Genomic DNA, 11,417 nt, shown 5'->3' on the forward strand with positions numbered 1-11,417 from the left:
CCCCAAGCAATCCCTCGGTGGTAGTACCGGGTTTACAATGGCTTGGCAGGTTTTACGGCCGCTGAAGGATTTTATGTTCGCCCATTTTCTCATCCTCAAGAGAATTGCAAAGGTCAAAAAATACTTGCGCTTTTCTGTCAAAGATAAGGATGGGTGTTGCTTCAGAGGCTGGGCTTTCTTTTTCCTATGGATTTTAGATTTTCCATTGCAGCCTCTGCCCTCTCTGTACTGTCTGTGCCTCGTGCCGGTCGAGAACGTGATCCTGCGGTTAGCTGCCCACCATCCCCTCGAACCCTTAGTCCTGACAGAAGAAAACATAGGTGAATCGCCAGAGGAATGTGAATCCAATAAGTTGCAACATTTGTATGTTTATCTGACCTTCAATGTTTACAAATTTGGCTGGCAGTCTCATGAGAGAGGGTTTGACCAACTTATTGGTCAATTGGACCTTAATGCTCTTCTTGTTTCTGGTCAGTCTGGCAATACTGTAAGAACAGCTTGTTCCAAGCAAGCTCCTAAATGAGTTTATGTGCTTAAACGGCATCATCACATATTCTCAGTACTGCCTCCTGGTGCTTTTTTACTCCACCCTTTCAAGTTTTTGACTTCTATGCTATTGCTCAGAATGATTACTGTATTTTCCCAAATAAATGCGAACTGCTAATGTCTTCATTGGGAGGGTATAGCCGGTCTTCTCTGCTTTGAAGAGAAGGCCTGACTACTTTTCCAGGCTGTACTCAAGCTGTGCTATGTGACCAACAGAAGGAAAGGGAGAGACCATTATGTGTAGAATGGCCAGAATTCAAGCAATGTGGTATATAATGTCACAAAGCCTAGTAAACTTTATTTCAGGTCTTTAAAAGCAGTATTCGAGTCTTATCCTTGTCATATTTAAAATGTTATCCAATTCTGGGTGCTGTTGAAAGACACTATGGATTGCCTGCTATTCCACGGTTCGCAAATGGGCTGTGCTTAGGGTGTGCTGCAAAAAACCCCTGTGCCTCAGATCCAGGCATTTCTGAATGTGGGATGTTTGAGAACAGAGTATTTTCAGCCTCATCTATTTTCTGATTTTGCTAAGACTATTCCTGATGAGCCTATGTAGTCAGGAAAGCTTCAGTGATTCCCAGCTCCAGCAGGAGCCTAATCCTAATGTCCTACTATTATCAGTAAGATGTTTTACCCGAGACTTTGGTGAACCCCAGATTGGGCTTTTAATTGTTATCCAAGACTCATTCCCTGGTCTGGATCATCGGCTGTGGCCAGCTTTCACTAGTCCATGTAATGCAGATAGCCACAAAATACGTCTCCTCTCCAGGAATCTGCAGAGTCAGCCGGCTGCCGCCGTGGGCTGCCCGGACCCTCGGGAGCCCTTTCTTGCTGCAGAGCAGTTTCAGCTTCCCTGGGCATCCTCAGCCCCCTCCAAGGCATCCTGGCTGCTTTAACTCCCTCTTTTTATACAGGCCAAAATGCTTTTCATGGGCTTCTGCAGACTCATCGTCACTTAGCGTTAGCCTTCGGACCAGCAAGTGTAGGTGACAGACCTGAGAGAAAAACAGAAGCATCTCGTGCAGTGAGTTAACGCCGAGTGCTCAGGTAGACGCTGTTTTGTTTTCTGCATGTGGAGGCAAAGGACAATGTTTTCTTCTACCGATGGCGATGGAAAGTCTTTTTGGCCAGGACTTTCTCCTGTGATAAATGGACAGTAGCCCCAAGGGTGGCACTTGCTGCCAGCCGGGAGCTACCGCAATTATAAATAAAAATAATAAAATATTTTCAAGAAGGCTTCAAGCGCGTGCACGGCACCCCTCTGCAAACTGATTTCGTAGCGGCTCAGTTTCATGTCAGTTTAACAAAATGCTGAATGTGCATAGTTCCTTTTCATTTTATCTTAAAATAGGACATCTAAATAAGGCATTCTGTAGGCCTTTCCCAGTCTCTCCTGGCTGTCAGCTTTCACTGAGCTTCCCCACACCTCCCACTGCATTTTTCTCCAGGGTAGGAAGAGACTCTGCAATGTAAGTGGGATTATTCATGGGTGACAAATGTAGTCCGGTGTGATTATGGGACAGAGAAAAGCAGATACAAACCGCAGAAAATTTGAGAAATGGAAGTGGGGTTTATAGAGGGGATTACTGATCCTGTGCTGTGTTAAAACGCAGCCTGGTTTTAGCCTTTCCATTACCTTGTGCTTCCAATGATACCGGCGCTGTCTGTGCCACCGGGGCATTTTGTTCTTGCACCATGTAAGCTGACCCAGGCTCAGTGTCAACCCTATTGAGGTTCCTATTTGGAACCACGTGTCAGACCTGATCTCTGCAGTGTCACCAAGACGCAAGGCGGAGCGGTCCAGCGTGCTCACTGCAGTGGCACTCACTGCCCCTAGAGCACTACTTTCCAGCAGCGGAGGAATACTGTGAAAAAAAGCTGTATCCCCATCTATGTGGAGAACCTCACGGCAGACTCTCCAAAGGCTTCTTCTTATTTTAAAAGAATTTCTAAATAAACTCTAAGCCACATTTTTATAAGGGAGGATGGTATTTGCAGAAAAGGTCAAGGCTATAACAGTCGGCATCCTCGGAGATAGGAATTCTCAGCCCCTGCAGCTTCCCATAATTTGTCATGTCTTTCAGCCGTCAAGTCCCCATTTTACATTCCCGATCAAGCAAGACATGAGGTTTTGATTTCAAAATGAAATGCTTCACTGGCTGGGATGTTTTTCCCTAACGAAAATGTACAGAAACAAAAATTGTTAGGATTTCACTAATTATACGGTTATGCTTAGCCCCCACCCCGTGCCAGGACCTGCGAGTGCTGGGACCGCAGGAACAGACCTGGGAGCGACCTTGTGAGGCATCAGTGCAGCTTCTGCCTCCAGGGAGGGTCCCGCTGCACCCCCTTGCATCCCCTCTCCACCATTCAATTTTGGTTGGTCCCAGGGCAGGTGACCGTCATGGGTCAGAGTGATGCAGTCTGCCCGGCGTTCCTCAAGGCTCGAGATCTGCTCTATTTGTCGCTGGGGAAGCATGAAGCAATTTCTGACTTTAGCAGGTGTGAGAGAAGCCTTTCCTGCGAGAGTCTGCGAGGAGAGCATGGAAACACGAACATAACTAGCAGTGAAAACTGAGTGGGATTTGTGTTTCTGGTGAGGTGTCAGGAAATAGCTTTAAAAATGTACTGCTGAGAGGCTTCCCAGCAAGCTTTAACTGTTCCCTCACCTGGGAAGATCACTGCCATGAATTCATCAGGCGTGACGCAGCAGAGAGCTGCTCTGGAGCTGCCGCGGCTCTCCGGGCATCTCCAGGCATGGGCTGAGGGAGGAGAGCGAAGGGCAGTCTCTAGGAGCTGGGAAAGATGAAGGCAGAAGCACTGGCAGTAGGTTTGACTCAGCTCACTACGTGGGCTGACATATGTAAATTGCCATATACATTTGTAAATGTTTTGGTATGCCTGAGCAAGCCAATATCTGGAATTAATTTTGTTCTTTTGGGAGGCTAGACAGGGAGCCCGTAGGAGAATAAATCCAAATGGACCACATGTATGAATCTGGGTGTGATTTGTTCAATTGGATGAGACCTGTGTATGGATGTGCGTTTGCAATTTGAGTTGCCTTGATTTGGTTTTCCTTACCTCACTTTGTAAAGTGACTCAGACCAAATTGAACTAAGATCACTCCAGTCTTGAAGCGGACTTGTATGCTACTTTTAAACATATTGTAAGTTACACGCTTCTCAGGGTTGTGCAATGCAGAATCCCTGCTCTGCAGTCTGGTTTAGGGCTTCTTTTTCTCTCTGTGCTGCTGTACTTTTTAATGTCAGCACTCTGTTACTTACTGTGCTATTTTGTGAGACGTGATGCCCTGAGGGAAGGTAAGGGTCACTTCTCCATCACTAACGTCTAGCCACTTTTTGCAGCAGAAAGCAGTCTCACCACTTTACACATCAGGAGATGAAAAATAACTTTTCTAGTTGAAATGGCAAGGAGGATGGTAGAGGGCAGAATTCAGTTACCTGAGCTGCATCACAGCCACGGTGGGGACCAGCTCCTGCAAACAAATGCAGTGGGATCTTTAATGCCAACGAATGGTCCAACACCAGCACAAGCTATTCCTTGGCTGTAGCCTGACTGCAGGTTGGTCTGAGATCACATCCCACTAAACCATGTCACAGCTCTGCTGGCAAAATGCACTTGCCCGTTGGTGTTTGACAGCAGTCCATGGCAGGATTATAAAGAGCTGTTGCACCGACAGGCAAAGAAATGCTACAGGTCTTAGATTGCTGCAAATCACATCTAGGCTTGTGAAGCCCATCTCATCCGAAGGCTTCAACTGGATTAGTTATTTTTAAACCCCACAGAAGGAGTGTTAAAAATGTGCTTTTTCATGCAAGCAGCCTTAAAAAAAATCCGTGCTTTATGTTCTGAGGTGCTTTCTCATAATTTCCCCATCCCCTTGCTGCCTACACCCCGACGCTGTATGAAAATGACTTTGGAGACAACACAGAAGTGCTGTTTCTGCAGCTTGCATTTTGTCAATCTTAGGATTTTGCTTTTCTCCTTTGGTGAAACTCCAGTAAACATTTAAGATTTTGATATCTGATCATTGCTGGGATGGCGATGGAGTGGTCTGAGAGAGAATTACAGCTACTGTACATGCCTGTTACATCCCTGTACAGAGCTGCTGGCTGGTACTTATTGAGAGATTATTAATAGCTGACAGTGGAGAGCCAAATGGATGTCCTCCGTTTTTAAGGTAAAATCTTGAAGGGAAAACTCTTGCTATTACATGAACTGACCGGGTCTTTTATACATGCAGGACAAAGCTTATCAGCTATTACAGCTTTTAGGAAGCGTTGCTGTTGTATTTGTTAATGGGTCTGGCTGAAATCCAGTGCTTTGGCCCTGTGCTGGGGGCTGCTGACGCCTCGCTCGCGGGAGGGTGCTGTGGTTGACCACTGATCCCCTTCCTGGCCATTATGGGATGCTGAGTTGTGCCTATAACCAACTTGGCTGAGCAGAGTGTGCCCCATCCTGAGGGACTTCTGTAACCCAACATCATCAGGGCAGTGAGAAGAAACCCATAAGCACCTGCCTCCCCCTACTCCCTTCCTAACCTGAACGGAGACTAATTTAAAGTAGATGAGGTGGCTGTCACATGCTGCAGTGAACCCAATTCATGGCTTCTGCTAAGGCAAAATCCTCCTGAAACAAGCAGGGGCTTTGTCGGAGCCCGAGGAGGGCATGAGCTTCCGTTCCCCCGTGGTTTTCATCCTCTGGGTTGTTCCGCATCTCCCTTTCTGCCCTCAAACTGAGCCGCCAGGTCCCAGACCAGACGAGGTCTCTGACACGCCGGTGACGAGGTCTGTGCCCCTGCGCCGGCTTCTCCCCGGCACACAGCCCTCTCGGCAGGGCTGGCTGTGTCCCCGCGTCCTGCCCCGGCCAGGGCACCTCTGTCGCTGCCTGGCTGGCACGGGGGATGAGCAGACGGGTCACCTCTGCTCCCCTTGGCTGAACCTGCTGACCCGGCTTCAGAGGGCTTTTCTTACCCCTTACTGCAGCTAAACAAAACACAGACAGAGTCTTATTCAAAACATTTATATGTGTTTAAGGAAAATAATAGTGTGAAAGGTACAGAGCTTTGTCCAAAGCCATATGCATTTTCTTTTTTTTTTTTCTTTTTTCTTTTTTTTTTACAAGCTTATTTGGCTGCAAATTCTACATGAGATAAAACTAGTATGTTTTTCTCCCAGAGATTTGGAATTAAGGACAGTTTGTCATTTTGTTTTTTTTTTTTTTCTTCTCTTTTTTTCCTTTTAGTTCAGCACTTTAAGTTAGGACAGCATTTTCCAGGGTTTACTGCTATCTTTTTCCAGTAGGCATTTTGCTTCTCCCAGTATGCTCATTCCAGATGCAAAGCGTAAAGGAAACATTCATACCTTGGCTTTTAAGCTAAACCTCCTTCATGAACAGCAAGTTCATAAGGAATGTTAATTAAAGCATCATACAGTATCTAAATGGACTTTTTTTTTTCCTTTTTTATAAAGAATTAAGGCTATGTAGATGTCACAATAAAATAATCTCAGGTAAAACGCACCCTATTTGTTAGATATGAAAGAAGGTTTAACAATAAATAAATGATTTATGCTGTCAATAACATTATGGAACTGTATAAAACTATATTTACGCAGCTTTAAACATAAAAAAACCCCATACTAGTGGCATGAATATATACAACACAGGTCATGACGTACGTTTAAATTATCATAGCCAGCAGTGTTCTTTTTTAAAATGGAGACACTATAATAAATAGAAATGTTAAATATTTACAATAATAGCATATGCGGAATCAGTAGATGAACACATAAAATCTTCACACACAGAGGAAAAAAAAGTTATGCCTTATACAAAAATCCCTCCCACATCTTCCCCCCCCCCCCCAATTTTCATTGACTAAACAAGGGAAATATACAATTTTCCCCACAGAACGAATGAATACAAATAAAACTGTATGCATGCTGAGGTGATATGTTGACTTGAGACATTCAACGATGTAGACCTATATGTTTGGTTCCCATTGACAAATCAGACCTCTAATGAGAGGGAGATCTTATTTTAGTTCAATGCAAGAACATCATGTTGGTAGCGAGTTGTTGTTTCTGTTTTGCGTTTGTTTTTTTGGTTTGTTTTTTCTTTTCTTTTTTTTTTTCTAAAATGCTTGGATTGTCTTTTTGGTTTGAGCTTGTTCTTCATGGTGCCTATATGCCACCAAGGGGGAGAGGACGCTCACAGGAAACCCACGGAGGCACGCTAGAAACCTTCTTACGGTACCACCAGCAGCCAATTAGTTTTTGGAGCAGAAGAGGCAGGTCCCAACCACCCTTGGCAAGCCCTTCCGTGGTGGGACAGCCTGGGTGCCCCAGCCATGGAAGAGCTGTGCTGCAACCCAAGGTGGCAGGCGGCACTCTCACTGCCAGGAGCTCCACTCCTCGGGGCAGCATGGTCTTTGCCGCTACAGTACTTGGCCCGATCCCACCTCTTGTCAATGAAGTCGAATGAAAATTTTGTCACGGAACTGAGCTAAAAATCAGGCAGGATCTAGGTCATGTCTTCAAACAAAGACCTGGTGATCACATAGAGACACACCTTTTCAACTTAACGGTCCTCTCTTGCTTCCTACATGGCTTCTATTAAAAGCAATGCCTATAACTTCTGCGGGTGGATACATGCATTAAACCATGAATATAGCTATTAGGAGCTGCGTTCACTTAGCAGTAACTAAAATCTAAGTTGGAAATTGTAGCCAAATTCCAACACCCTCTACTGTTTATACAGCTCCTTCCCACCATGCGACAAGACGTACGTTAGTTCACTGGGTACGTTCTGTCTCTACTGAACTGCCTTCCTGCCCCCACAGCTTTCCTCCCAAACTTTCTAAATGAGAAGGCTCAAATCCCTGCTGTGATTCCCACTTTCTAAGGAAACTCAGTTTTTCTCTAGAGGAAACGGAAGAGCTCACCCTTCCGTCCCCATGGATGCCGCAACCTCCATTTCCAGTACAATATCCGGGGATATAGGATTGCAGATCTGCAACCTGAGAATTACAATTGCATAGGGGGTAGGCGAGGTGTGTCCAAACACCTCATTCACACTTAAAACTCCTTAGAGACAATAAGCTCTTGACACTCTTCATCTTTAGTAACTTATTCTGCAGGGATGGGTGGTCATTATCTGCATGACAGTTAAAAAAAAAAAACCCAAAACAAAACAAGTCAACCCCCTCTCCTTATCTTTGGCATTTGGATAAACCAGAGCTGATAGGCAGGTTAGAGTGGGAGTCCGCATCCCAGCAAACCACACCGTGCTACTGCTAAGGAGAGACAGATTTCTGATGGGCCTTCAATGCAGCCCCTACAGAAGAACTAAGTATATGGGATGATTCGCTGTCTGAGCCTACGCCCATCCTTTCAAGCTTGGGCTGTCCATAAGGGTGGAGGACCTGTATCACTGGTGGGCAGGTATAAGCAGAGAATACGCACAGGGTTTTTAGAGGTCCAGAAGCATGCTTTTGGGGGTCCTCCATACTGTGCAAGTCTTAACAGTCACATTGCCTTGTGTGGAAGCTGACTGCTCGCCTTTGATATGCTGAAGCGACTGGATTAGCAAGCGTCAAGTTATGCAGTGGTTAAAAAACAAACAGGGGGCACTTAAGCTAGGCAGCATCACCCAGATGGGAACAATGGCTCAGAAGTTAGTTAAGAGAAAGCGGTGGAGCTCCAGACCACACAGTTCCTGTGTGAGAGACGGGGAAGCTATTTCGTTAGAGAGCATCACACGGAGCGCCTCGAGCTCTTGTGTTCTCAGCCACAGTCAGAAACCAAATCCCCCTGGAATTCAGCCATCTGCTGTAAGGCTGCACCCTAAACCTTCGGAGGTGCTAAGCCACAAGCGGCTACATGCAATCTGGCAGAGCCCTCTTGGAACCTTCTCCCCAGCCAAGGGGACCAAGAAAAAAAAAACCCACAACAAAACAAAAAACAACAAACCCCCAAAACAACCCAACAACCCCCAAACAAGATCCTAAATTTCAGCTGATGTCTGTTTCATAAAAAAAGGGAAAAAGAATTTAGTCGGAGACATTTTGCCACGTTCGGTGGCTGCTCAAGTGTCGAGTTTGCTGGATTGATAACCCATTGCCACTGCTCTCCCTTTGCTACTATATACACTGTTATTGAGGTCCATATATATCTTGCAATGCCCTGTGCTTGACCTCTGAATGGGAAATGCTTTGGAATGTCCATAGACGGGAAGATGGGACTCAACGGAGGAGGTTTCCAGTGGAGGGGGAGGATGGGGGAAACGGGGAGTTGGTGCCTTTTTTCACCTCCGGATGTCAGAGAAGTCGGACAGTTCGTCTGCCCGGTCCATGATCCCGTGTGCCCCTTTGGGACCGTGGCCCCCAGCTTTCACCCGGGCATGGGCATTCAAGTGGCCCTTGGTACCTCTCTCTCCCTTAGACGCTCGCGAGCTCTCCCTGTGGTCGGAGTCGGAGTGGGGCAGCATGTCCCCGCGGCCAGCAGCGGCTTTGCTGGCTTCGCCCGTCTTCTTCTCAGGACCCAGGATGGCGTCACCGTGCACAGCCGAGGTGCAGAAGCTCAGGATGGAGCAGAGACTCCCCCAGTTCTGTTCGCACTGGGCCTGGACGCTTCTTGTTATTGCCTTTTTCACCTCCTCGCCACAGGTGAGCAGGATATTCACTAGGTCAACATACGGCCTGGAGGTAAAGGAAACAGTGAGAGGAGAGTCAAAAAATATATAGGAGTTATCCATCAGTAAACAAGTGTGATGGCCTCTCTGCCGTACCCCCCATGTGCACAGCACTGACTCGGCAGCCTTCGAGAGCCATTCTGCACCATATGTTTATTATGCAATAGATTATATTCTAATCAGCCGTATCGCTGTAAGAAATGCACATGATGGCATCCTGTCAAACAAAGCTTCACCCAAGTGCTGGATCTGCCTTGCTTGCTCCCTGACTAAAGATGGTCTGGGAGAACTGTAATGTCCACCAGAGGAATACCTGAGGTCTACATGCTTGGCAAACGGAAGAACTGCTACCTCACACCTTCTGCATCTACCTCTTTCCATGCCCCTTCACCTTTATTAGTCAAAATACATGACAAAGGAAACCTGCTCATGTCACGAGCCACCAACTTCAAACAGCTTGCCATCTCCAGGTGATTGGCTGGTATGGAGCACATACCGATCACTAGTCTGCAAGAGGGAGACATTTCCTCACCTCTGTGAAGGTTCTCTGGCTTTTCTCATCATCTTTAGCTTTCCCTGAAGCACCACGTGTTGATCTCCACCATAAGCAAGATCCTATCTGGACTCGGGCTCTGACTGCACAGAGCTCAGACACATGGAAATCCACTTTGGTGACACTGTTTCTTCCCATACCAAGTTTTTGTTTGTTTGTTTGTTTTCCCATTTCCTTACAGAGCTGAGTAAAGCTTTCAGTATATACCTTTTCCCAGCCAAACAAGGACTCCAAACAAACCATGGCCAAACACTGTTTCTGCTTCCCACCATTTCTCTGTGCCCCCACAGCAGAAGGCAGCCCAAGCGCGGGCACTTCGGCTTCCTCAGCCACGGGTCACCGAGTGCAGCGATTTTAAAATAGTTGCGGTCACAAGTTTTGTGGGTCAATATTGATGTTGTCTATTGACACAACCGCTCAGCTGCTAGCAGGCCCAGAAGGACGTGCTTAAAAGTCTTCCACAGTAGGAACCATCCACAGTTCAAGTGGAGAACTGCCCGGGGTCAGCAGTCGTGGTCCTATGGGGCGGTGGGAGTGCACCTTCTGGGCACACCGTCCACCAGCTCTTGTGGCTGCGGACAAGTCTAAATCTCTTCCCATGAACTAAGTCAGAAGAGATGAGGAAAACCAACAGATTATGATCAGTGTCTGACACTACCCTGATTTTACTTTGCCCGACTGCTTAAACTCATTTTGAATGACTAATCTTGGAGAGCCACCTATTCCCCTATCTCAAAATATTTCCCATGTTTGGACTGTTTCTGCCATTTAAAAAAAAAAAGTTACTTGGAATGCAGCAGCAACCGATCTGCCAGGGCCTGTCACCACTTCCACCATAGCAAATTGGCCTGACCCCCACCCCACCGCAGCTGACTCAGGAGGAGACTTCATGTTCCTCAACACTCATCGGGAGAAAACGGTCAGAATAAAATAGTCGGAGAATGAGTCTGAGAGCTGCCACTTGCTCCTCCGCTCTTAGATTTTGTTTTAAATGTAAAATAGAAGATGAGAGAGAACTGAGCATGTCGCAAAGTGATCCAGCAGAAGGAGGAAAAAACGACAAAAAAAAAGAGAAAATTAGTTGTTGAAATCGGGCATAACCTCTACAAAAATCTTTGTAAGAAAAAGGTTGCTGGTATGACTAAAAAGTGGCTCAGCTGCCAAATATTTCAGGTATTCAGAGCCTGCCAGAGCCCTGCGGATTAATACTGGCCCATTTCTCCTTTGCTGTTTTACTTTCTGCATTTCAGCTGCCTGACCATAGTACCTGAACTGAGCACAAGGCTGCAAGTCAGCAGACGTGATTTTATTTCCAGCTCTGCCACACTTGCCTATTGATCTTGAACAAGTTCCTTAGTTCAAAAGCTTCAGAGATGGCCTCTAAATTTAGGGGAGGGGAGGAGGCTGGCTGGCTTCTATTTGGGGAGTCCCGCATAGGAAAGCTAAGCTCTCACTCCTTGAGATGCTGAAAATGAAGTGTAGGAAGCTCTAAATGAGATCGTGCAAATTATAGGTGTTCAACTGAATGATCCGTCTCTTCTCAAACCGAGAACCCCCCAGTAAAGCTCCCCAGAAATAAGCAGCTGGTTTTGAACATTCCTGC

At 46.4% G+C, this 11,417-nt stretch overlaps 1 protein-coding gene across 1 annotated transcript in view; it reads right to left on the bottom strand.

Moving 5' to 3' along the window:
- Positions 1-8,717: 8,717 nt before the first annotated feature.
- The window catches only part of STC2 (stanniocalcin 2), a 7,069-nt gene continuing 4,369 nt past the window's right edge, over positions 8,718-11,417 (bottom strand). Inside the window, exon 3 of the mRNA XM_009882071.1 lies at positions 8,718-9,268. Within this exon, the coding sequence (XP_009880373.1) occupies positions 8,875-9,268 (394 nt within the window). The 3' untranslated portion in view covers positions 8,718-8,874. The remainder of the gene's footprint in view (positions 9,269-11,417) is intronic.

The sequence above is a fragment of the Charadrius vociferus genome, unplaced genomic scaffold (assembly GCF_000708025.1).
Source record: "Charadrius vociferus isolate BGI_N301 unplaced genomic scaffold, ASM70802v2 scaffold3, whole genome shotgun sequence".
Classification (NCBI taxonomy): Eukaryota; Metazoa; Chordata; class Aves; order Charadriiformes; family Charadriidae; genus Charadrius; species Charadrius vociferus.